Source organism: Leptonotus elevatus, chromosome 5, assembly GCF_054856555.1.
Source record: "Leptonotus elevatus isolate MCC_2025b chromosome 5, RoL_Lele_1.0, whole genome shotgun sequence".
NCBI lineage: Eukaryota > Metazoa > Chordata > Actinopteri > Syngnathiformes > Syngnathidae > Leptonotus > Leptonotus elevatus.
In genome coordinates, this window is record NC_141243.1 from 10,576,610 (window position 1) to 10,599,560 (window position 22,951).

The 22,951-nt window shown below is 39.8% G+C and overlaps 1 protein-coding gene across 1 annotated transcript in view; it reads left to right on the plus strand.

The window, feature by feature from the left end:
- fbxl17 (F-box and leucine-rich repeat protein 17) overlaps window positions 1-22,951 on the plus strand; it is a 238,494-nt gene that overhangs the window by 164,067 nt on the left and 51,476 nt on the right. The window contains exon 9 of the mRNA XM_086077100.1: window positions 2,274-2,350. Coding sequence (XP_085933226.1) covers window positions 2,274-2,350 — 77 coding nt within the window. The remainder of the gene's footprint in view (window positions 1-2,273; window positions 2,351-22,951) is intronic.

The following is a 22,951-nucleotide window of genomic DNA, read 5'->3' on the forward strand; positions in this document are numbered from 1 at the left end:
TCAGTGACTGCACCATGGAAAAACATATCTGGGAAAAAAAAAACAGGGCCACACATAAACAGGACATAATGGGAAGACGGAACAGAAAGTCGTGAAAGCTTGGCCTGATAACATAGAAAAGCCTCCCTGGACCTCTGCAACTGGAATGTAATAGAAAAAGGGAAGTATAAAGATGCAGCCCAGTGAACTAAAGCAGATAGGCCAGTGCACATTTGAACAGCTTTGGCTTCGCCCTGAAAATAAGAATTTCAGAAATATGGCACACATTTGAACTTCACTCACACATGTCGCTCCCTGATTCCACAGTGCAATATGTCACACTTGGAAGAGCTGCACTTACAAACCCAACCTTACAAATCATGCCTTTCGCAAGGAAATGTTTCTATATTAGATTCCCAGTTGATTTTCAATACATTTCAACTGTCGTGAGCGTGCTGAATTTTGCTTGCTCTCTGGTCGGATGGATAATGATAAGTAGTTCTGGAACATACCTGATGCATTTCCGACTAAGCAGCGCTGTCAGTCATATCATGTGACAGCGTCAAGGTTTCTCTTTATTCGTCTCCCGAAGGAGAAATTTGTCCTGGAGCAAGGGACAGCTGCATACATGAATACATGTGTTCATTCATCAATGTCACATGTAAACACCATATACATGCTACATTAGTTCAAAACACCTTGTCCTCCTCATCCGATTGGTTGTTTGTGTTGGCTAACTTAACTCATTTACTCCCAGCCATTTTCACTGAAGCAACCCCCTTCGCTCCTGGCTGTTTTAATGGGTTGATTTTGACTGGTTTTACAAGGTGCCCACAGAATATTGTGTTCAATTGCTATAAAATCATGGAACCTACCAAAAGAAAGATTAGTCTCTTCTTTCATCAGGAAAAAAGTATATTTTTATCTGTTTCCGTTTTGCAGCAATTTGCATTAGAATATAGCTAACTTTCATCATTATTCACAAACCTGTTGAAAACACTGGGAAAAAGAGCCTGTTGCAACATGGCGGTGGTTGATCTCTTATACTCTGCTGCCATCTGCTGGCCGTTTTTTATAATAACTACCATTGCTTTAAACAACCTTTTCAGGCCAGAAGCTGCATCAAATGCTCTAGCATAAAAAAAAAAAAAAAAAAGTTTTTTAGAGTGCAGGACAAAGTATTAAAAAACATGTGTTTTTGGGGTTTGAAGGAGTTAATTACTACAGTTTTTGTATTTTTTTTTTATCTGCCTTGTATCTTTCACTAACTTCTGTTCAAATATTACTTGAGGAATGTCCACTGATGTGGCCATACTCATGACCATTCCTGCCATTTTTATCAATTTAAACGTAACTCAAAAAGCAACTCGCCAAGCCAGCAGACAAAAAGAAAATTCAAGAACAAATAAGAAACCAAGTGACTGAAGTCTCTCAGTCTGGAAAATGTTACAAAGCCATTTCCGATGCTTTTGGTACTCCAGCAAGCCATAGGCCATTATTCACAAATGCAGAAAATTGGGACCCGTGGTGAACCTTCACAGAAGAGGGTGGCCAACCAAAATGACTTCAAGATTGTAACGACAACCCATCCAGAAGGTCAAAAAACAACCCTGAATGACATCCAGGCACTGAATGTCTTTGAATGGACAAATACCTCAACAGTGTTTTGCCCCCCTAACCCAGTAAAAGGCTTTTCATGTTGATTTGAGTGTGCGAAGGGTGTGCTTTCCTTCTTTGTCACATACATATTCATGAAAGAACACCAGCATAATGATCAAAACATTTTCTGCTGAAGGTTAATAGGTCAAATGTGTTGATCAAAATCCCGTTGTAGCGCACACACTTCTCATTAGAGGTATTTAAAGAGAATTGCTTGATACACACACTCTGATCTTCCCCTTGGCCCTCCCTAGTGTATACTTTCATTTTACCTTTTCACACACACGCGCGCACACACACACACACTGCTCGTGTGGGCTTGGCCAGTGTACTGAATGCAGATTGCCCTCTTTGAAGTGAACAGGCAAGTGTGTGTACGTGCACTCGCATGCCAAGGCGTGCACATACAGTGCAGTTGTTCCACCGCATGCAAATTGAATCAGATCAGGTGTTAAATAATGAATGCCGAAATATGTAAAACGATGTGACCCTGCAGAAGTTCTTGTTAACCTCGTCTGCAGAAGAATCCCATGTTTTTTTTTCCCCCCCTCAAGCACAAAACGAGGGGCTAACGCACAGATATCGGCTGTCCCGCCTGCAGATGCTTCAAATGTTTTTTCTCTGCTTGGCTGCAGGTGCGTGGAAATCATCGCCAAGGAGGGGAGGAGCCTGAAGGAGCTCTATCTGGTCTCCTGTAAAATCACCGACCACGGTAGGCAACTTTTCACTCACCGTCCCTTTGTTGCCGCCGGCCTCCGACATCATTATCGTAAGCGTTATTACCCGCCATGATTCAGGCTTCATTTTTATTTTTACAGCTTGGCCCACGTGAGGCTCGCAAACAGTAAAATTATGATTGAAAAGTTTTATGCGGGATGGTGTCGGATCTCCTCTGTGGTCCTCCTACTCCTAGTGCAGCACCAAACTTTTTTTTAGTGCACTTTTTAAAATCTGCATCACCTAGACGCTGCTTTTATGAAGTCTATTACGAGTTGAGCCAATGAACAGTTTCTTCAGATTTTATTTTGTAATAACCGAAAATAATAAGCGGAATTGTATTGGAGTAAAGTATACAAAGTGAAAGTTACCATAAATATAAATAATGAAGTAAAGTACAGATACGTAAAAATTCTACTCAAGTATGGCTTGGAAGTATTTGTACTACTTTACAAGACTGCATGTTCGGGTTATAACAAACGAGATGAGACAGGAGGAGGTGCTGTCACGTATGTAAAGATTATCCTGCCGTATGAAAACTAGAGGCCAGCTCAGGTTTTATCCTTTCCGTTTAAAAAATAATAATATTTGCGCCTGGATGACAGACTTACATCCATAGGCAAGCGGTCAGGCGTCTCACTTAATAGTAACTAAAGGGTGCGAGTGACGGCCTGTCAATGAGATGACATCACATCCACCCCCAATCATGGCGACGAGTATTAAAATTAACAAGCGAAATTAACGAAATACGTTCAAATGTATTTGCAAATACGTAATTGAGCGTACGTTTGAACGTATTTGCCAGTCAAAAATGTTGACATTGTCTGTTCCACATAACAGTCTCAAAGAAAAAAAATTGTAAGTACATGTCATTTTATTCCTAAATTTTCAAACTTTTAAAGCCATTATCCGTTTACCGTCATGTGCCTCAAATTAAATGTCATTATTTGCACCATATTTTCTGAAGATGCTAATTAAATTTTTGCTATGTAGGCTTTTCTATGCCGTGTCCTTGATAACAAACACAAATGTATCTTAGGGTCTTCAGAGTTCCTTTTTCGTGGTTCTTTTAAATATAGTTTGTCACTCAAGTTGCCTTTACCTTTAATTCCTCATTATGTTGTTGCGATACACCAGAGGGATCTGTGAGCTGAAATGCAAGAATGAGGCAGCCATTTTACATTCACACAGAAGTAAAATCACAATAAATGGTATTGTTTCTGATATGTATGTATTTGTGAAAACGTCGGAACTATTGCATGTCTTTATGGCGACTTAAAAAAATGCTAATTTAGTTTGCTTTATTCACCTTTTTATGGTTTCATAAATGAAATCAAACCCTGTGCTCGTGCGTGCTAGTGTGAAAACAAATGAACGCATACAGTAACTTGTTTTTTTTTTTAGAGAGACTTTATTACATCTAGGGGAACTGACAATAGTAGAAAAATATGGAGTCCATCCATATCTTTTGCCGCGATAACAGCCTGCACTTCTCTGGGAAGACTTTCTACCAGATGTTGGAGTGCGTCTGTGGGAATGTTGCTGTGTGTCTGTGGGAATTATTGTCCATTTGTAAGGTCCTTCAAATTCATACCATGACCAAATACATCCAGCATGCCTTCATAGCGCTTGCTTTGTCATGCCTGAACAGCAAAAGGGCCTTCCGCTAACTGTTCCTATACGTACATTTGGAAGCCTGCAGCAACGTGTGCAATAATTGTTGGGCCGGAGGTGCTTTTTGTGTCATGCATGTCGCCACAAGGCGGAGAGCCGTGCGATTGCTCGACAACGCCGTGACTGGTGTGAGTTACCGTGGCAATAATCACCTTGGCCCTCCTGAACCTGAACCTCCAACAGCGTGGGCGTGCGTCCTGTGTGGGTTGATGAACGACTCGCACGTCCTTAAAGTACATTACAGCTGCAGCAGCGTGCGCAGCCGCCCGCTTCCTTTTCTCTTTCTGTCTCTAATCCTTTAGAGCAAGATAAATTGGTGATATCTGATCTTCTTCCTTGGCTAATGACCCCTCTGGCCTAGCAGTATGGCCTCATTGTGTTTTTGCATGTCCATCCACAATCGCATAGCTTGCTGCTGTAGGCACTACTAAAATGATTGGTGGATTTCCTGCTTGAGTCTCTGATAAATTGAATAACAGAAATGAGATTTTACATCTGCCAAGCTGCTCCCTGCCCGTTTCATCCCAGCCCCCCCGCTCATCTCCTGTGCTAATTATTTTTATTAATGGCCTCTCTGAGTGCATTTGAGATGTCCACAAGCCTCTTACATTTGCTTTGTATCCCAAGCTTCTACTTCCTCTGTGAGTTGGAGGGAAACGCAGAGACGTTGTTAGATGACGCCAGCACAACGCTACGAAACATGTAATTTTAGCCCGGCTGCAGATGGTTCTTAGCGATTATTTTGCAACGGAAGAAATGGAAAAGTCGAGACAGAGCCTTTTTGGGAGGTAATGATCTTGCTGAAAGCCCTATTAGTGCCATGAAAACAGCCTTCCTCCATGCTCGCTCCCATTCATCAAAAACATGCAAAGCAATTAGCATGAACACGGCTTCTTGTGGCAATCTAGGCTGCCTTGTTAAACAAATGCATTCTGGGATAGACTTCTTATGAAATCCAACCTCTTCAAGAAAGTTCTCTCTTGTCGTCGTTCCGCACTTTAAAAAAAAAAAAGAGCGCTACTCAAGTTTCCACATGTGTTTTTGGTCTCGTATTTTCTGGAATCGTTTCTATACAAACTCGGCAGCACTGGGTTATTCCCCCCCCCCCCCCCCCCCACCATATCCAGCAGTTTTTCTTTCATTTATTTATTTGGTATTTTAGTTAGTAAAACCGAGCAGGCGTTCAATTTTAAAGACTGTGTCGCTATGACTTCCTTTTCCTCTTTGTCCCAGGTCACGGTCGTCACGATTCTGCTGGCCTCATTTCTGTGCAGAATCAGGTCGACAACTTTTTCAATATAGTCTCCAAGACTATAGTGGGCAGTGAAGTGCATCTATGGCATTTGAACAACACTTCACCGCGGTAGAAGGAAAAAAAACAAAAACAAACATCCATTATCCAAACAAATTACCTTTATCAACAGCAGGTGCTGTTGGTACAGTCTACATATATTTGCTAAAGTAAATGAAAACAAAAAATTGGGAAGTAGAAAACATTTTGTTGTTTTTTTAACAACAGCTTTTGCTGATCTGCCATGTTTTTCTGCGCAAGACTACCATTTTTTGTAGGCGTGCGTTATGGAAAATGTGAGTCGTGCGGACACTGCGCGGAGGGGCATGTTCGCTGAAATGAGATAATTTCGCCCCATGGGGCTGTGCGGACCTTGCGGATGCGTCAAACAGTAAAGTGGGTGTGACCCCGCATATTTTCAGCTTTGTCAGCGGTCTACGCAGCAGTTTTTATTGTGCCCTATGAGTGGTCATGCAATTTGAACAGTAATCCAGAATTTGTCTTTATTCTATTTTTAACAGTTTATTGATAAAAAAAAAAAAGAAGAGTGTTGGAAGCAGTTTCAGGTCCAGAAAATCAGCTGGATACTGTAAATGTGATTTTTTTTAAAGTTTTTATTTAAAGGGCTCAATACATTAAACACCAACTCTTATCTCTTCTAATATATAGTAATTATTGTCAACTCATTTTTTCTGAAACAGGTCATTATTACAAATTGGCTATGCACAAACATGAATTAATTATAATTCAGTTGTAACGTGAGGAAAATAGGCAAAAATTAATTAATTTGTTGTCAATTGAACTATTAATCATCGCATCACTAGTTGCATTTAATGATAATTTGATGTTTAAATTGATATCATTGCTCCTAGTGTAATTAGCTTATTTTTGTTGTTTGTGCATGTGAAAACAAAAAAAAATCTTGACTAAAAGTTGTTTAAAGTGGAGTAATGTTGTTTTCTTGTTATATTGACGAGCTACAGCACATGACACAAGTAATAGTCATTTTGGACCATTCATTTTCCACAAACAAAGGACATGCTCATTTGCATTTGAGATAAAAGTAGCACTGCAACGTCAGTTTGAAATCTAATCCTGATGAAGGAAAACCTGCTGGTCCACTCCGCTCTCTCTTTCAGTGCTAATCAGACCTTACGGTCTGAGATCGAGACCCGCTTTGTACTTGCAAGTCACCTGGAACCACGACAGCATTACACTCAACTGTTTGTGTGACTTGCATTCATGCGCAGCCACGTGTGCGCGCTATGTATTCGTATCGGCGCACTTTTCTTATCCATGGTTGCCCACATGCTTTATACGGGGACAAAAAGAGCGACCACGCCACCTCTGTTCTTTACATATGGTAATTCCTTTTCACCCGCATGGGTGCCGACAACCTCTTACCTTGTCAGTCGCGGCCTCTCATGTACATCTGTGCGAATACAAGATGGAGTGAGGCACCTGTGGGAGAGCCGACGGACGAGAGAAAAGAAAACTGGGGAAACGAGGCTGTTGGAAAAGTAGGAATAATTACATTGCGCTTGCAAAGAGCTGTAAGACAAAGTCCTTTGAAATCCTTTTTCATTTTTCGTATTGACGGAGTGATGCGATGACCATCTGGAGCTTTTCAAATAGCACGATTCACCTTTCAATTTCTAAGGTCTCTTTTTGTTGTCTAAAAGTGAGTTATCATGTGTTAAAATCTTGGGACATTTTTGAACAATCCGACAGTGATATGGGATGTTTGTGTGGTGTCATCACTGCTCTTCTAGCCTCCTTTTAAGGGTCTTATATATATTTTTTACACCAGTCGGAAGATGCCGTAGTCTCTGATCTATGCTAGTGCAGTTGTAAAGTCATATTTCCAGGAAATATTTTTATGAAACAGTCATAGGCCACAAATATAAGACAATAATAAATTTAAAAAACGGTGGTGCCTGAGTGTGCCTTCTTGTGCCGTGTGACCACATATTCTTAGAGAGGAAGTCAAAACTTTTTTTTTTTTTTTTTTACAATAATATGTTCTATGCAGCCCCACTAGTCTAAATACGCAGCTTTAGAAAACAGGTGAGCTGTGAAGCCCTGAGCAACATTGATGTGATCTTCAGTCGACAGCAAGTGTTATGAGACGGATAAAAACGGCTAGATTTTTCTTCATAACTCCTATTCCACAAATGTCATATTCATCAGAATGTTTATGCTAGAGAGGTCACATAAAACATAATATTGTCAAGAAATGTTTCAGGTTGACTTCCACTTTAATTGCTGTGCAAACTAGATCATTGTGCGCTGTTCATAACCGCCAAACCACAAATGTTGCGTCAGAAACCAGGACTCCCTGTAATTACTACCTGTCTGTGACAAACCCAAAATGGGTCCGCCGCAACCCACTTTGGGGTTTCAACCCATTATTTGCCAAACACAATTTTAGAGATTACCACTACGCAATTTTTATTGTGAAACATTTTCACTTGTATCTCTGCTATATGCTGACCGGGGCTGCGCGGATGTTCGTAATTATCAGTAGAGAGGACGTTGGAGGGCAGGATAAATGGAAGTGGGAAATGACGCTGTAAGCTACGCATTGAGTAGCGTTGTTGTTTTGGCGTGACCTGTTCTGACCCCATATATGAGGAAAACCACAGTGTCCATAAAATCTCGTTCCAATTCAAGCAAACATCCGTTGTAAGTCATGCCTAAATTAGGCTATTGATTTGAATGTAAATGTAGCTTTTTAGATTGGATGTTTTCTGCAGGTTGTGGTTTTTTTCTGGCTCACAGTTATATAGAGGAGATGTGCAATAAAAATGTGATTTAAGGACGTGATGGTTCCAGTATTTCCTCCACGGGTGTGCTTAAACACGGCGGCCCGTCTCTCTCTTAGCTTTACGTCCTGTCAAGATTTCCTTCCGTCTCATTTGTTTACAATGCAGTCATTCGCCCCCACGTACAATCCAAGTTCCGCGTGATGTAAACTCAGATAGCATAATGGCTGGTTTGCCTCACTTTCACCCCGGCTTTCAGTAGGTAAATAATGTAACTCTCAAAAGCAGTCGATTAAAATGTGCGTGAGCAGCACAGCAGATTTATGCTACCTTCCAAGGGGAGCGAGTCGATAGGTAATCTATGTCTGTATCACTGCTGCAGGCGTGGTTGCGTGTTTAATTGTGTGTTTTAGATTTTTTATTTTTTTATAAAAGAGGTTTCTTGGCTTTCACTTGTTTGGGTAGCTCCATTACTGGTAATGACCTTTAGTGTCTAAGACTTGAAACATGTTTTAGTTGGCTTATATACAGGAGAGCATATAAAATGTTATTGTGTTGAGGATCTCTGATGTAGTTAATCTTTTATAACAAGAAATAAAAAAAACTGATAATGTGCCATGCATCGATTTGTTGTGAAAAAATAGTACATTTGCAATCAATCGGACTAATTACAACAGCCTGTAAAATTTTATGCAGCCTTGATTAATGTCATTGCTGTGTTAAATATTGGTGGTTGATTTTGACGTTTCCGATGTTTGTTTTGACATTTGGAGTACAGAAATTTGAATGAAACCATTTTATAGACACCAGGTCTCGGTATCGGGCTGATACCCGGTCCTATTTCAGGGTATTGGTGCTCGTGATGGCGGCCATTTTATGATCAGGAAGTAGAAATTTAAAAAAATACAAGAATAGGAAATTACCATTAATTTTATACAGTTTTAAAGAAAAATGCTATAATAGGGTGATATATAGGTTGTTGGAAATTTTGAATGAGCCTTTTCCTTATTTTCCAATGTTTGTACGTTTCGCGTTGAACAATGATCGCAAAACTCACCAAAGGTGCATATTCGTTTGACTCCAAGAAGATAGACACTAAATGAACTTACTCAGGCTCTGCGTTAGTCGGTCTGTTTATCTCCAGAATTCAGTCAAAATACAAAGTTGTTGCACGAGAAAAGGATGGTCCAACAATCCCAGAAAAACGGCATAGTTCATCTATCGGCCCTCCTTATTTATACAGTGGTTCAAAAACATCCTAGCAAAACATCAGTTTTCTCTATCAGTACCAAAATGTAGATTGTTTTCCCCTTTTTTGGTTGCATCTTCATTTAGTGGTTCCAAATGTTCAATGGCATGTCATTAGAAAAGTTCACAATGACCTTGTGACTATCATTGTACATCAAAAAGGGTAAGTACCACTGGCTGATTTTACCGGTTAGTGTAACGTATTGCTTAACTGTGAACAAACTTGAATCATTCTAGCAAATACTTGGGAACTAATGATCAAGTGTAACATTATTCAAATATGTGAAGTACTCTACCTAAAACACATGTGATTAATATAACATGTAATGTGTCCAAATGATTTAGCAGAACATGACGTGTATAATCAATGTATCTTGCAATAATCAACGATACTGAAAATGGTTAATTATGAGAAAAATTATATCTGATATGATCCAAAAATGTCTTTCTTTAAAATAATCTGTCATTGATCTTTTGGGGAAAATGTACTTATCAAAAGTACATTGGTACCTCAGTTTGAACATAATTTGTTCCTGTAAAGTGTTTGAAGTCTGATTTGTTTAACCTCCGAAAAATAGTTCCCCATAGAAAATAATGTAAATGCAAGTAATCCGTTCCCAAGCTCCAAAAACAGACAATTTCTATTTTAATTTATTTGTAATTTAATTTCATTTCTACGCATGTAAAAACATGTACACGCTGTAGAGTATTTAAACAAAACAAAAACTACCTTTTTTTTAATGGTGTGATGGTATCAGTGGATGACTAATGCGCTCGCAAATGTGCGGGGCCTGTTGTAAATTCCTCGTTATTTCTATGTTAATGCTTGCTTTAGTTTAGTGCTGAGTTTGTGTATTTTACATTGGGCATATTGACTACAGTGACGTGTGCATTCGGCATCGCTCGGCTTGGCTCGTCTACCCATTTCAAGATATGTTTGGCTTTTGGCATTTTTTTCTCAGATTTTTTATTTTTTGGGTTGAAGTCCGATTTGTACTAGTTCTGAGACGTTTGAACTCCAAGGTTCCACTGTATTAGTGGTATCAGTACTTAATATCGGTATTGGTGACTACTCTGCAAAGAGATGGTTTCAAACGTCTCTACTATTTTACTATACCATCAGTAACCCTTTCTTAGATCTACAAGCTTTTGTCATTGAAGTGTAAAAATAGGTTAACCACAGATAATATTGATGCGTTAAAACAACAAGTCAAATCACTGTTGTAACTTGAATGACCAATGAGGATGGTATAATAAAAATTGTACATAGGAGTAAAAGTTAGCCATCGTAAAAAGGAAATCACAATTATAGCTAGCTAATTAGCTGCCGTTTGGCTTTTTTTTTTTGCTTTTTTTTTTTTAAACAACAACCAGGAAACTCATCTGTCTGTCCATCACCCATACATTTTCTATATAATACTTCAGGCCATACCCTGGATTTGAACCCCCAACCTCAGAACTGTGAGGAAGTTGTGCATGCCTCCTTGTTGCCACAGCCTGGGAAAAAAACATACAACATTAATACTATGCTTACTTTGTAATCAGCATTCCTTTTTTTTTTTTAAATGCTATAAGAATTTTTTTATTAGCTTACCCCCAAAAAGGTCAAAAGTTTGCCTTTGGGTTTAGTTGCTGGAACTCTGTTGGAAAACAAGACAAATGTCCATGAATAAAAAGCTACTGTTTGTCAAATTGCAAAGTTCATTAAGAGCTGCGCTGTGGCATTGAGCGGCTGACGCGTGACGACGGCGGCGCTCGGGAACCCTTGAAAGCTGGAGTTTGAACAGCCGCAGGGTGAAAGCATTTAGCGAGATGACCCCTGCTCAAGTGTGTATAAGTCGTCCACTTCCGTCAGCTTCCGTGCGGCTGGCTTGATAGATTCCCCATTTCCTTACATTAGCGCCCGCGTGCTGCTATTTGCGCATGGGCGAGCGGGTGCACAGAGGTGGAAATTGAATGACTTTCCATATATTGTCCTCACTGCTTCTCACTCCATCTTAAGCCTTCTCGGCTCTGGCCACTGTTTGCCTTCCGGAGGGAAGGGTTTGTGCGGGTTCGAGGCTCAAGCTTGCGATGGCTGTCTACCATCTTTGCGGTCACACGTTTACACTCGTCAGGTTGAGTTGGTTTACATTTGCACACACACACTCTATCTGGTTTACTCTTGATGATGTAAGAGGATGACCGTAATGTTTGTTTGACGGTGACAATGGTCCATGCTGTCTTCTGCTTTATTCGCCCACTTCCTGTCAGCTCCTAATAACACTGACTTGTAAAATTGTTCCCGTGGGACTCAATAACACAAAGTGTATCCCTGTTATTATTGCTCATAAGGATTTTATTTATTTATTTTTTTGCTTTTGTTTATGGAAGTGAAGTGGCGCGTTGCATTTAAGTGTGTTATTTTTCCTGATTAGCTCCAGCGGCCTGACATGCTCCGCTTCGCCTCCGAGGAGCCTGCGGGCAGGTGTAAAAATGCAATAATGACTTTGAGGTTTCTCCGTCTCTCTGTGGTAATCTCCTTTTATTTCCGACTGTCTTCCGACCCCGCCGTCTCACTCTCTCGTCTCCCGCCTCCTCCTTTCTCCCCAGGTGCGAATGGAGCTGTCCTCCAGGTTACGGGGGCGGTGATGTGTGTTGGTGGCCACATTTAGGAGTGTTTAATAGTTAAAGCAACCCGTTGCCTGTTCTATAGTTAGCCTGCAGTGCAGTCCCTCTGATGAGGTTTTACTGGATCATTTGGAGAGAGAGTCACTTTTTTTTGTGTTTGCTCTTTGACGCAGTTGCTGCTGTGTGCATTTGTCAATGTGGTCCCATTGTGGTATACAGTTCAGATGTATTTCACTTTTTATTACAACATTTTTGTATATGCTATTCAGGTTCAATTTTTGACATTTGTGCAATATATTAATTCAATCATTATTTAAGTACAGCTTTTGAATTTTCCTATTTTAAAACAAAAACGTTCTCATCCCAATGAGAAACTCTAATGATAAAAACATATTTCAATGCCACTTCAGGGGATATTTATTTCTTCATAACGATAAATCAGAGCAGTGTCCTGGGGTAAATTTTGCTCTACTTTCAAAGTAAACTACAATGTTTACTTTTTTATCGTCAGTCGTTTTAACTCGCTTAAAGTTCCTAGATTTTATGTCAAAGCCCAGCCTGCAAACTTTGTTAGCAGAAGGTCAACCTCTGCCTCATTTTTCTACATGTGGAAATTTGTGAGATAATACCGCCGCTAATCCCTCCCAAGGTCAGCGCTTGTATTGGGTGATTATCCCCCACTGTTTATTCATAATTCCCGCTGATGCCATTTCCTCCTGCTGCCTCTGACCATTGACCTGTCATTTACCGTCTATTGTTGCCTTGTTTTTACTCCACCTTGGAGGTCTCCGTCCATGCCGACATCCTCCTCTTTATCTCAGTGGGATTGCCCCTGCTTACAGGACGATTACTGTAGGATTTAAATGTAAAGCGTATATCTCCTTAAAGGGCACTTTTCCTTTTTGTGCTCTAATCTCATCTTTCATCATCTCTCCTTGCGCTCTTGTCATCACCTTGTGGAGGGTAGCTTTTGGACTCTTTTTTTCCACTCACATTGTGTCTCTGTGCAGCTTCCCGCTGTGAGTTTGACAGAAGAGCTTTAAATCATTCAGGTGACTTGGCAGTGGCAATAATGCGCAGCCCATCAGCGCTGTTTGAATATCTTAGCTCATGACTCTTAAATGCGTTGGAGCAGCAGCTCTGGCAAATAGCCTCAGTGTCAAACAGTGAGCCGCTCATCATTTGATCAATGGCATTCACGGAGCCCAGCGCAACCCCCCCGGCATGTGTTTGTCTATGTACATGATTGTATGATAAAAGGCTTTTGGAAATTGCTGCTCTTTAAACATAAGACGCAGCGGGGGGGCCGCTGTCTTGTCGTACTCGTCATTTAGTGAACACGGTACGTGTGCTTGACTGGCAGAAAGGTTGGCGCTTCCACCTTGAAGCCGGAATCATTCTTGCTCCGTGTATTTTGTGTGTGAATTAGTTTCTTTGAGATTCATGTGGCCACTTAAATTTCATGTAATTTTTATATTTTTTGCGACCCATTTCCCAACGTAATCGCAGATCATTTTTTCACTTTGAAATGAATGGAAATCAGTGTTGTTTTTGGCAGCCATCTTAGTTTTAGTTATGCTGTGATGAAAATGCTTATTATTTTTTGGCACAGTTTACTAATTTGAATGTGATCATTTTAGTTAAATTTTAGTCAACGAAAACTCAAGAATATTTGTGTCTATTTTTTTTATTTTTTTTCCATCTCATGTGTCAAGTTCAACACATTTTTGACACAATACTACCCTATTAACACAATGGTCATATTTATCAAAAGGGAAGTCAAGTCAAAAATGTTCTTTACAATAATATCTTATTGCGGCCCCACTCGTCTAAACACAGAATTCTGAATAATATTACATTTGTGGAATATAAATTAGGCAGCCAAATCAGCCTGCTTTTATGGATGTCGGGGCGGCCATTTTGCCACTTGCTGTCGACTGAAAATCTCATTGCAGTGCTTAAGGGCTCAGGTAACGAGCTCACCAGTTTTCTGGGTTTGGTTACAGGATGTTCGCAAGCAAAGCCCTTCGGCACTGTGATGTCATTTGCATTCAACAGCAAGTTGCAAAATGGCCGTGTATATTATTCAGAATGAGTTGTTTAGACTAGTGGGGGCACATAGAACATATTGTAATTTTTTTTTTTGAAGAATAAAGCAAGAATAAAACAAAGCCTGATTTTAATTGGGTAATTGTCGGTAAATTATAAATATTTTTTTCTAGTTTCAAGATATTTTTCTTTATATGTCCTTATTTCCACAAATCTTAATACATAATATTCTAAAGAATAATGAAAATGGCGACTATTTTCCATAAAATATCTGTAGCACAACAGTTTGTGGATTCAACAGCTTATTTTACAACTTTTTTGAAAGATCTCAGCAACAACGCACACGTTAATTTCTTCAAGGAAATTCTTCTTGGTGGGGTAACATTGCAAGGTAATCAACCCTATAGAGGCAAATACTGCCATTTCATTAATATTGTTTCTGAAAACAAATAAAGTGGTCTCTGTAAAAGGACTGCAGGGCTTCAGTGCTTGTTGACTGGTCCTTAACTACTGCACTGTATGTGTTTAATTTAAGACATTTTTTTATTTTTTATTATTCCGCTCTGCCATGCAGACAATTTTTAAATTCATATATTGAATAATGTCAAATATAAAGGTCGGTACTATTGATCCCTCAAGGATATTTTCTTGAATATGTAATTCCATTAACTCTACCTGTTGAAAGGTTAACTTCACGGGTAACAAGAAGAGAGCTGAGTTGATGATGGGATGATCCCGCTCTACCTCTTGTGTCCCACTTGTCCCCCCCACCTTGGCCATCTTGTTGGAGGTCCTCGCCTCGTTTCACCTTTACATATTCTAATCTTTCCCTTCGCTCTCCTGCTGTCCTCGCTCCTTGTGTTATCAGTGTGTCCTGTAAAGCTTCATTTACAGAGCAGCCCTAATCAGATGTGTACCAGTGGAGGGCAGTTTGTGAGAGCAGCATGCAGCCTGATAGATAGGACGGCTTATCAGAAGGGGTGCACGTCTTAAGCTCTCAATTATATGCCTGACGCCCAAACGCACGGCGGAGGCACATGTATGCATGGTTTCATGCACTTTCTGTGGCTTATAAAGAAGATTTTTGTTATTCTTGTCGATGTGTCGCTGTCTTTTGCAACTCAATCAAGAGATTTCTTTCAAGAGACCTAACCTATTGTACAACTTTTGCCTTCCAATAGTATAAACTATAAACCCTAAACCTTTATACTCTCCTGTCACATGTGTGACATTCTTACAACAATTCTGTTGTTCTTCCCGGCTTCAACCTTAAAGAATAGTTGAGACTTAAATTATACAATCTTTATTGTGTTTTAAGTTAGCTCTGTCAGCATATATAAGTATTTTTACTTTTTCATTTCACTTCTCAGAGATACTGAGGCAAAAGTGCTGTCACGTGTTTGTGAGTCACACACGTGCAAATGGCCCAGTTTTCGCAATTACCGGTCAATTTAGTACATTGGTGCCTCGAGATTTGAATTTATTTGTATCTCAAATCGTATTTCCCCATTGAAATCAATTGAACTGCCATTAATCCGTTCCAGCCTACTAAAAAAATGTAAATACAAATAAAATAAATTTAAACGTAATTACATATTCAAAAAATAATGAGCAAAAAACAGCACTCTGTAATATTGTACTTTATAAAAACACAGTAATAACAAGAAGATAATTACACATATCATCGTGGTTATGATCTGGTCTGCTTGTTAGCATTAAGCTAAAATTACTTCAGTAGGACAAAACTATGCAAGTTAAACTTGTAAATGCACTTCAAGTGCAAGCATTTATATAGGACAAACTGGCAAGGCTGAGATGCCTTTTCTGAATGAATCACAATGCAGTTGGCTCTAAAATGTTGACAAGCTTAAGGTGCCCTGATTGTTTCACTGGAAAAGTTCCAGAGGTCAAACCGTGAAACTAAATTAGAGTGTCTGTCACATTGACTCAAATTCTTAATTCTCTTTTTACAGTTTTGCTGTTTGATAATGCAAAGAAAATGCTCAACCTTGGCAAACGTTACCAACAACTACTCCTTATAATAGTGTTTCAATAATTTGTCTCTGATTGGAACTAAGTCAAGTTTCAGGGTTTTTAATTAATCACACAGAGGTCGCCTGAGGATGTGTTTCAAGTACTGTAGTCCGTCAGAGGCAGCAGGCCTAGGAGGTTGAGTTTTTCCTGCAAAGAGCCTGTTGAAGTGTCCTTGAGCACTTTAGGAATGTGCTTGTGAATATGTAATTGAGAGAGACCATGCAGTACTGTAAAGCAGTACAACAAAACTCCTGAATAGGCAGTCCATTAACATTTCACCAGCTATATTGAATGTTACCTTCATCTTCAGGTGTTTACTAGAACACAAGAATGTCAGGAACAATGTTTTTTTGTTCCCCCCCCCCCCCCATTTCTATTCTACTTTCAAGGCCATTTAGAGCTCTGTAGCGCAGAGATGCAAGGTTTGAAACAAATGAAGCATGAAAAGGTGAGCTTGGGGAGCAAAAACAATGAGTTGTGTTTGAACAAGAAGTTAGTGAGTTAAGGCAGCCTAAAGCCCGCCTCACACTGAGTACTGAGGCCAAAAGCAACTGAATTGGACAATCGTGAAAAACAAAACAAAAAACACACAGTCGGCAACAGCCTAGCCTGCCCATACATCAGGTGATTAGCCCTCACACATTTACCCAAGGTTTTCTGATTGGGTAACAATGTTTTGAGGTGCCACAAATACTTAACTGTATTTTTTTGGGGACCACAAACAAGGAACCAAATTTTGCCCTGGCCACTGTAGCTATATTTTAATGATATGATACGAAAGAAATTTGATGTGAACTAAAGATTTTTTATTGATTTTTTTGCCTTTTACAGTAAGTCCATTCATTGGCTGTACTTGTGAATTCCTGCAACTGAGACTCCCCAAGCTTTGCTTTTTCATCCATGGGTACATACGAAATTATGAATATAGTGAAGTGTTATCGTAAAACACAGTTTATATATACTGCATACATACATTTTGGTACGGCTTGGCAATTGCAGTGGCAATGTGAATCCCGCTTAGAAACGCAGAGAAACATTTATTGTAAAAGCTCACGTAAACGACACTTTGGATTGGCTGCTACGTCTTGCTGATGCTGCGACACCATTCAGGGTTAACCCTTACCCAAATTCAGAATTTGGGCACGGTCAGCCACATATGAAAACTAGTTGCAGTAAGCGGCAGTTTAGTCAGGTTCGGCCATGTCGTTCAGCGAGCAGCGCATGAGGAGCATTTTGAGAGAAGTCACTGCACAGCTTGACCTTGGTTTTTTTTTTCCTAAGTCTTTAGCGCCGGCAGCCATATGATGTTTCATGCTGCTGAAATTACAGCTATGTCTTGGCCTGTAAAATCTGACCGTCCCTTTAAAATCATTTTACTGCCTATAAGAACACATCCAGGTGAAGGTTGTGTCTCAAAGCTTCAATGAGATGTGAGCAGTCCTTGCTCAAAGTAATCATTATCATTTTCTGAACTTGTTAGAAAATGGTGTCATTTGGCAAAATGATTGACATGTTTGTGGTATGTTTACAGTTTAGTGTTAACATACGAAGCATATTGACAATTTTTTTTTTTATTCTGTAATTGCGGCTATTTTTACTGTATTTTAGAGCTCTTGAACGCCAGCCACCAAAGCACAGTAGGGCCACTTGGAAAGTTCGAGAACTGAGCTCTTGTGATCAGAAACGCTAGACATTTATCAGTCATTTAAAAGTCTCAAACATTCGAGCAAGTCTCAAGCCCCGAGATAAGACAGAAAGTCTGCCATTTTGGGTGAATTCCAGGGCTTGTATGTTGTCAAACTTCTGCCATGAAATCCGGCCAAATGAGCCACAATTGAAAGCAGGTAAGCTTTTTGTTTAGGCCATCTGATGTGGTTTGAGCACGACATAAAAATTTGATGATCATTTCAAGTATCGGTGTCAAGCAGATACCCGACCTTTTTATCAAGTTATCGATACTCGTGATAGGGGCAAATGGCCGTTTTACGATAAGGAAATAGAAATGAGAAATAAGAAGAATAGAAAATTGCCATTAATTTCATGCAATTTGAAAGAAACTGTTATATTGGGATGATCTGTCATTGTATTTTGGGAAATTGTACATATCAAAAGTATTCTTGGCATCGGTGAGTACTGAACTGAGTTGAATACTCGTCCTGGTATTGGCCTGAAAAAGAGTGGTATCAAATATCCCTAATGTCTAAGATTAGTCATGAGGCTTTTTTTTTTTTTTTTTTTTATTGTTGACTTTTGCCTTATGGCCATTACTCGGCTCAGCTCAGGTCACCGACGTTTAACCTGGTTGTTTTTCCTTGGCAAACTGCAGAAACAACGCCACATTGAGGGCATCATTTCAAGCAAGACACTCTAACAAAACAACAACAAAGGAAGAGAATGTGCGGTCTCCTTTGTATATTTTTCATGTATATATGTTCATTTTTATTTTATTTAGGCCTAGCAACCGTGGTCCCAAGCGTTAGCTTGTGTTTATTTTTTTGTCATTTCTAGTAGCGGTACAAGAGCGGGTAGTTTGTGTACCTTGTAGCTTTATCTCCATGAAACTAATTGTGCATTGCCGCTCGGTTCACAGCAACACATCTGTTAACTGTGTTTACCATAGTGTGAAACCAACCCTTGTGCATTTCAGGTCCAGAAAAAACTAAAACTGCCGACACATCAGATTTGATCTAAACCGACTGGCCAAAATATATTTGCAGAGATCAATATCAATATGATCTTTGTGCTCACGTGCCACGTGTGTCGTTTTGTGTTTGCGTGTTTCATTTTGAAAATCATGTCAGACTGCTTTGCTAAAGAAACGTGTTGGGTTTAGTTAACCCGTCCAGTAATCTGGCAAAAAAGCACCTTCTATTACACAAAGACTTCCTTTCAGAGCCACCAGTTTGGCAGGAAAGCAGCTATTATAAGGTCAATGTTACCTTTATTATTTCTTATTAGTGGACGCGAGACCTCATGGGAGTTTTTACATAAATACACAGTGAAAGAGCAATTGGCATCCTGCCTCATGGCAAGGAGACGCACCCTGGGGAGCTCGGGTCAACATTGACTTGGTGTTTTTGTGTTTATTGTTTGGACATAAGCGAGCACAAAGTCAAAAGCCAGACACGCTTGCACTTCCGACATCGGATTTCTGGCGCTCGATTTCTCATCTGTGACGCGGATGTGCATTTCTGTTGTCTGAAAAGACGGTGTTTGCGCGACAACGGGGCCTCGGGATTGATTCGAGTGCCACTCCATTCTGTACGACTGCGTTGCACTGTGGGTCGTCCACAAAAGAGGCCCCGCCAGAATGCGGCTCCAGTGCGGCATTTTGTAAACACCTCCTCCTGTCTTCTGTGCACAATAAGAGATGTCTAAGTGGCCTTGGCTCCTGGCGAACGCAATCAATGCAGACATAGCCTGCATATGCGCAAATATACAATCACTCCCAGGCTTTCAAAGTCCTCTTCCCCGCGATCAGGCATAAAGCGTTGGAATGGAGTGCCACTGGCTTTATTGTGCATAGAGGAGAATGAATGCGAAGTGGCTTATGGTTTTTGTTCTTTATTGTTGTTGTAAACTGTAATGGACTTTTCAGCATCTTCTTTATTTGAGCTGCTACTCAACCAATTACTAAAAAAATAAATAAAGGGAGGTCTCTGTAGAAGCAACCTTTATTGTAAATCCCGGCAGATTCCACTGTTCCGGTACACACATCAATAAAGTCAAATGAATGGAAATGGATGCAGGAATATGAAATCCTCAGTTGCATATGGCATTTACATTGGCATTCCAAGGATGAAATAGGGCTTTCTTTCTTTCAAACGCATCTATTTTGGCATCCTCCTGCCTTGTTTTACACTCTCTTCCTACTTACTATGCACAGACCATAGTCCATTCCTAAGTGCAGGTGAAAAAAAAGCCATTAAGTTGCTGGCAGAGAGATATGTGTGTGCATGTGTGCGTGCGTGTTTATGAAAGAGAGACTGACAGGATGACAGATTGCTGCTCATTCCGAAACATGACATTCTAATCGGTGTGAATGTTAATTAAGAGACTTTATTGAAATGTTTCTGCTAGCTAGAGAAATTGAAGGCTTAATGAAAGGAATTCATGCTATAGTGAGTGAGAGAGAGAGAGAGAGAGAAAGAGAGAGAGTTTGTGTAGTGGATATAAAAAGTCTACACACCCATGTTTAAATGCCATATTTTTGTTATGTATAAAACGAGAGTAAGATAAGTTATTTAAATAAAAAAACGCTTGTGACCTATAGTCTGTACAACGCAAATGAAAAACACAGTCTTTCAGAGAGGTAGTAAAATAAATCACTGTGATAATGCGGTTGCACAAGTGTTCTTCCGCAAGTTAAATGGGATGCACAAAACATGGGCCTTAACTAATTTTGCTCCATGGCTAGCAGAGAGGGGAGGGGCGAGCAGTTGCGCATAGAGGTTGAGGGAGATTGTGCAAAAGGTTGTCTTTTTGCTCTGTTAAATAAAGGGATACTTGACTCATTGACCCATTTTCAACAGTAAAAAGTTGGTATTTTTTGGACAACAATTAATACCTATAAAAACTAATTATTCCACTTGTTGTTGACTGAAGATGACATCACCTGTGCTGAAGAAGTAGGTAATGACCAATCATGGCTCACCTGTTTTCTGGGTTTGGTCAGCAAACTGAGCCATGATTGGTTGGTTCGTTACCAACTTCTTAGCACAGGTGATGTCATCTTCAGTCGACAGCAAGTGGAAACATTTGTTTTTAAAGGTATTAATTCTACATTACTGCTGAAAATGGCTCAATGAGTCAAGTATTTCTTTCATGTGCATTGTCCTAAAAAAGTAGCCCTGTCCTTGTTAAAATCATGGTGTACAAAACAATTCAATATCATTGATTCTTTAGCCCAAAAGTGTTTGAGACCGTCTCTGTTAAAACACACAAAAAAGAAGGAAAAAAGAACACTTTTAGCATTCTGCTGGCATTTTTCATGTGCCAGGAAAGTGTTCTGATGTGGTATTTGAGAAGAGATTGCTTTTTATCCACCCTTTGCGGAAGCTTTCACTACAGGGAATAAAGTGGCAGCATCCATTGATCGCTGGAGTCGCTGGTGCTTCTTGACACGCTTTCAAATGAACTGTTAAAGCTGTTTAGCTATGTAGCCTTCTTCAGAGGAATATCCTCAAAGTGCGCGCGAGCAACAGCCCAAATACTGAGAAAGCGCTTGTCATTTTTTCGGAAGAACCTCGTAATGCTTTGCACAGTGATCAGCTTTAAGAGCAAGTGCTACTTTTTGCTTGCATTTCATTATGCAACTTGTTGTTCAATAAGAGAGCCGATTACTGCAGAGTGTTCGGAATTTTTCATCTGATTAAATTGGATTTCACAGGGTTGAATGGCCTCATCATAGTTTGCTTTCAATCCAAACATATTTTTCTGTTAATGGATGATCCTGTTTTAGCTCACCAACCAACCTGTGGTGTTATAAAAATCAACCATGAGAAACCATGGAATAAGTGATAATTAGCCTCAACTACACTTTCTAATCAGCCTTTCCAATTTAAACACATTGCTAGTTTTGCGTACAAACGAACCCGCATCAAACTTGCTGCATTGCTTTTAGAGGTCACACTCATTTCTCCGTTGCATTAATAGGTATCTCAATAGTTAATTATCATTCCATCTCCTCAAGGGCCCTTCCATGGACAGCCCCTCAGCCTGGTTGCGTATCAGCAGCCGGGGCAGGACATGAAGAATGGTGACTGACAGACCAGGGACAGGGTGACAAACAAGCTCCATCCTCAGCACTAGCTATTGATTTCAGCTCAGAGGTCTCCGCTTAAAATGGCAGCAGTCAGGGTCAGTCAGCAACCTGCGCCAGAGCTAGTGGGCTGTTAGCCTGGAAAGGGAGACGGGGGAGAAGACAATTTTATCATCATGGTCAGTTGTGAGGCCGGTGCACTGCAATTTTGAGATAGTCGGCCCATATCAAGCGGTGCGAAGTACTCTGTTACGTGTTAGCTCAACCGCATGCGTACACAGTAGACTTTGATTAGACTGCATTTAGACTGGTTGAATTGTTGTTTGCATACAAACTAGTGGCTGTACGCTCAAATTTTAGATGTTCATCACTTTAGCCCCATCATTATTTTTGCTTGCAATTTTTTCTTTATTTTTTCTTTTATTTTATTTTGTTCCCTGGAGAGCTCAGTTCATTCAGTAATTTTACCGATTTGACATGTCATCATCATTGCTCTCTTTTTTTATTTGTTATTATTTTATTTTTTTAATTCATTTTTATTTTGTATGTGGGTGTGCATGTGCGTGTGTGCGTGCGTGTGAGTGTGTATTCATTAGTTCACCTAAAACTTGCAATTTGAATCATCTTCACATAGTATTTGTACCATGTGCCAAAAGCTAGTGCTAAGTATAATATTCCTGGCTGGCTGTAAGTAAGACTTGTCGTTCTCCGGGGTGGGCTTGATATACTCAATAGAGTGATATGTTGACTTATGAGTTCCCCAATTTATGAGCTGTCATTTGGAGGATTTTTTCCCATTGTGTTACTACAAGCAAGTTTCAGATACACGGCCCCTCAAGTGAAATAGGAAAAGAAAATGGAACAATAAAAATACGGCCTCACATGTGGGAAAGGAGAGCCACAAACACGTCATCAAACATGTACGAAATAGTCAACTCCAGCTTGTGATGTCACTAGCCACACCCTTTAAAGACACACATCCAATACGCAAATACTACAGTTGCAGTACGCAGTGCTATTGTTCTTTATTTAAAAACATGTGACCAAAAAATATGGTGTTTTTTAATATCATTGATTAATGGCATTTCTATTCATTTTAATGGAGAACATTGATTTGACGTAAGATTATTAAAAAAGATTCAATTGAAAACACTACAATTTCAC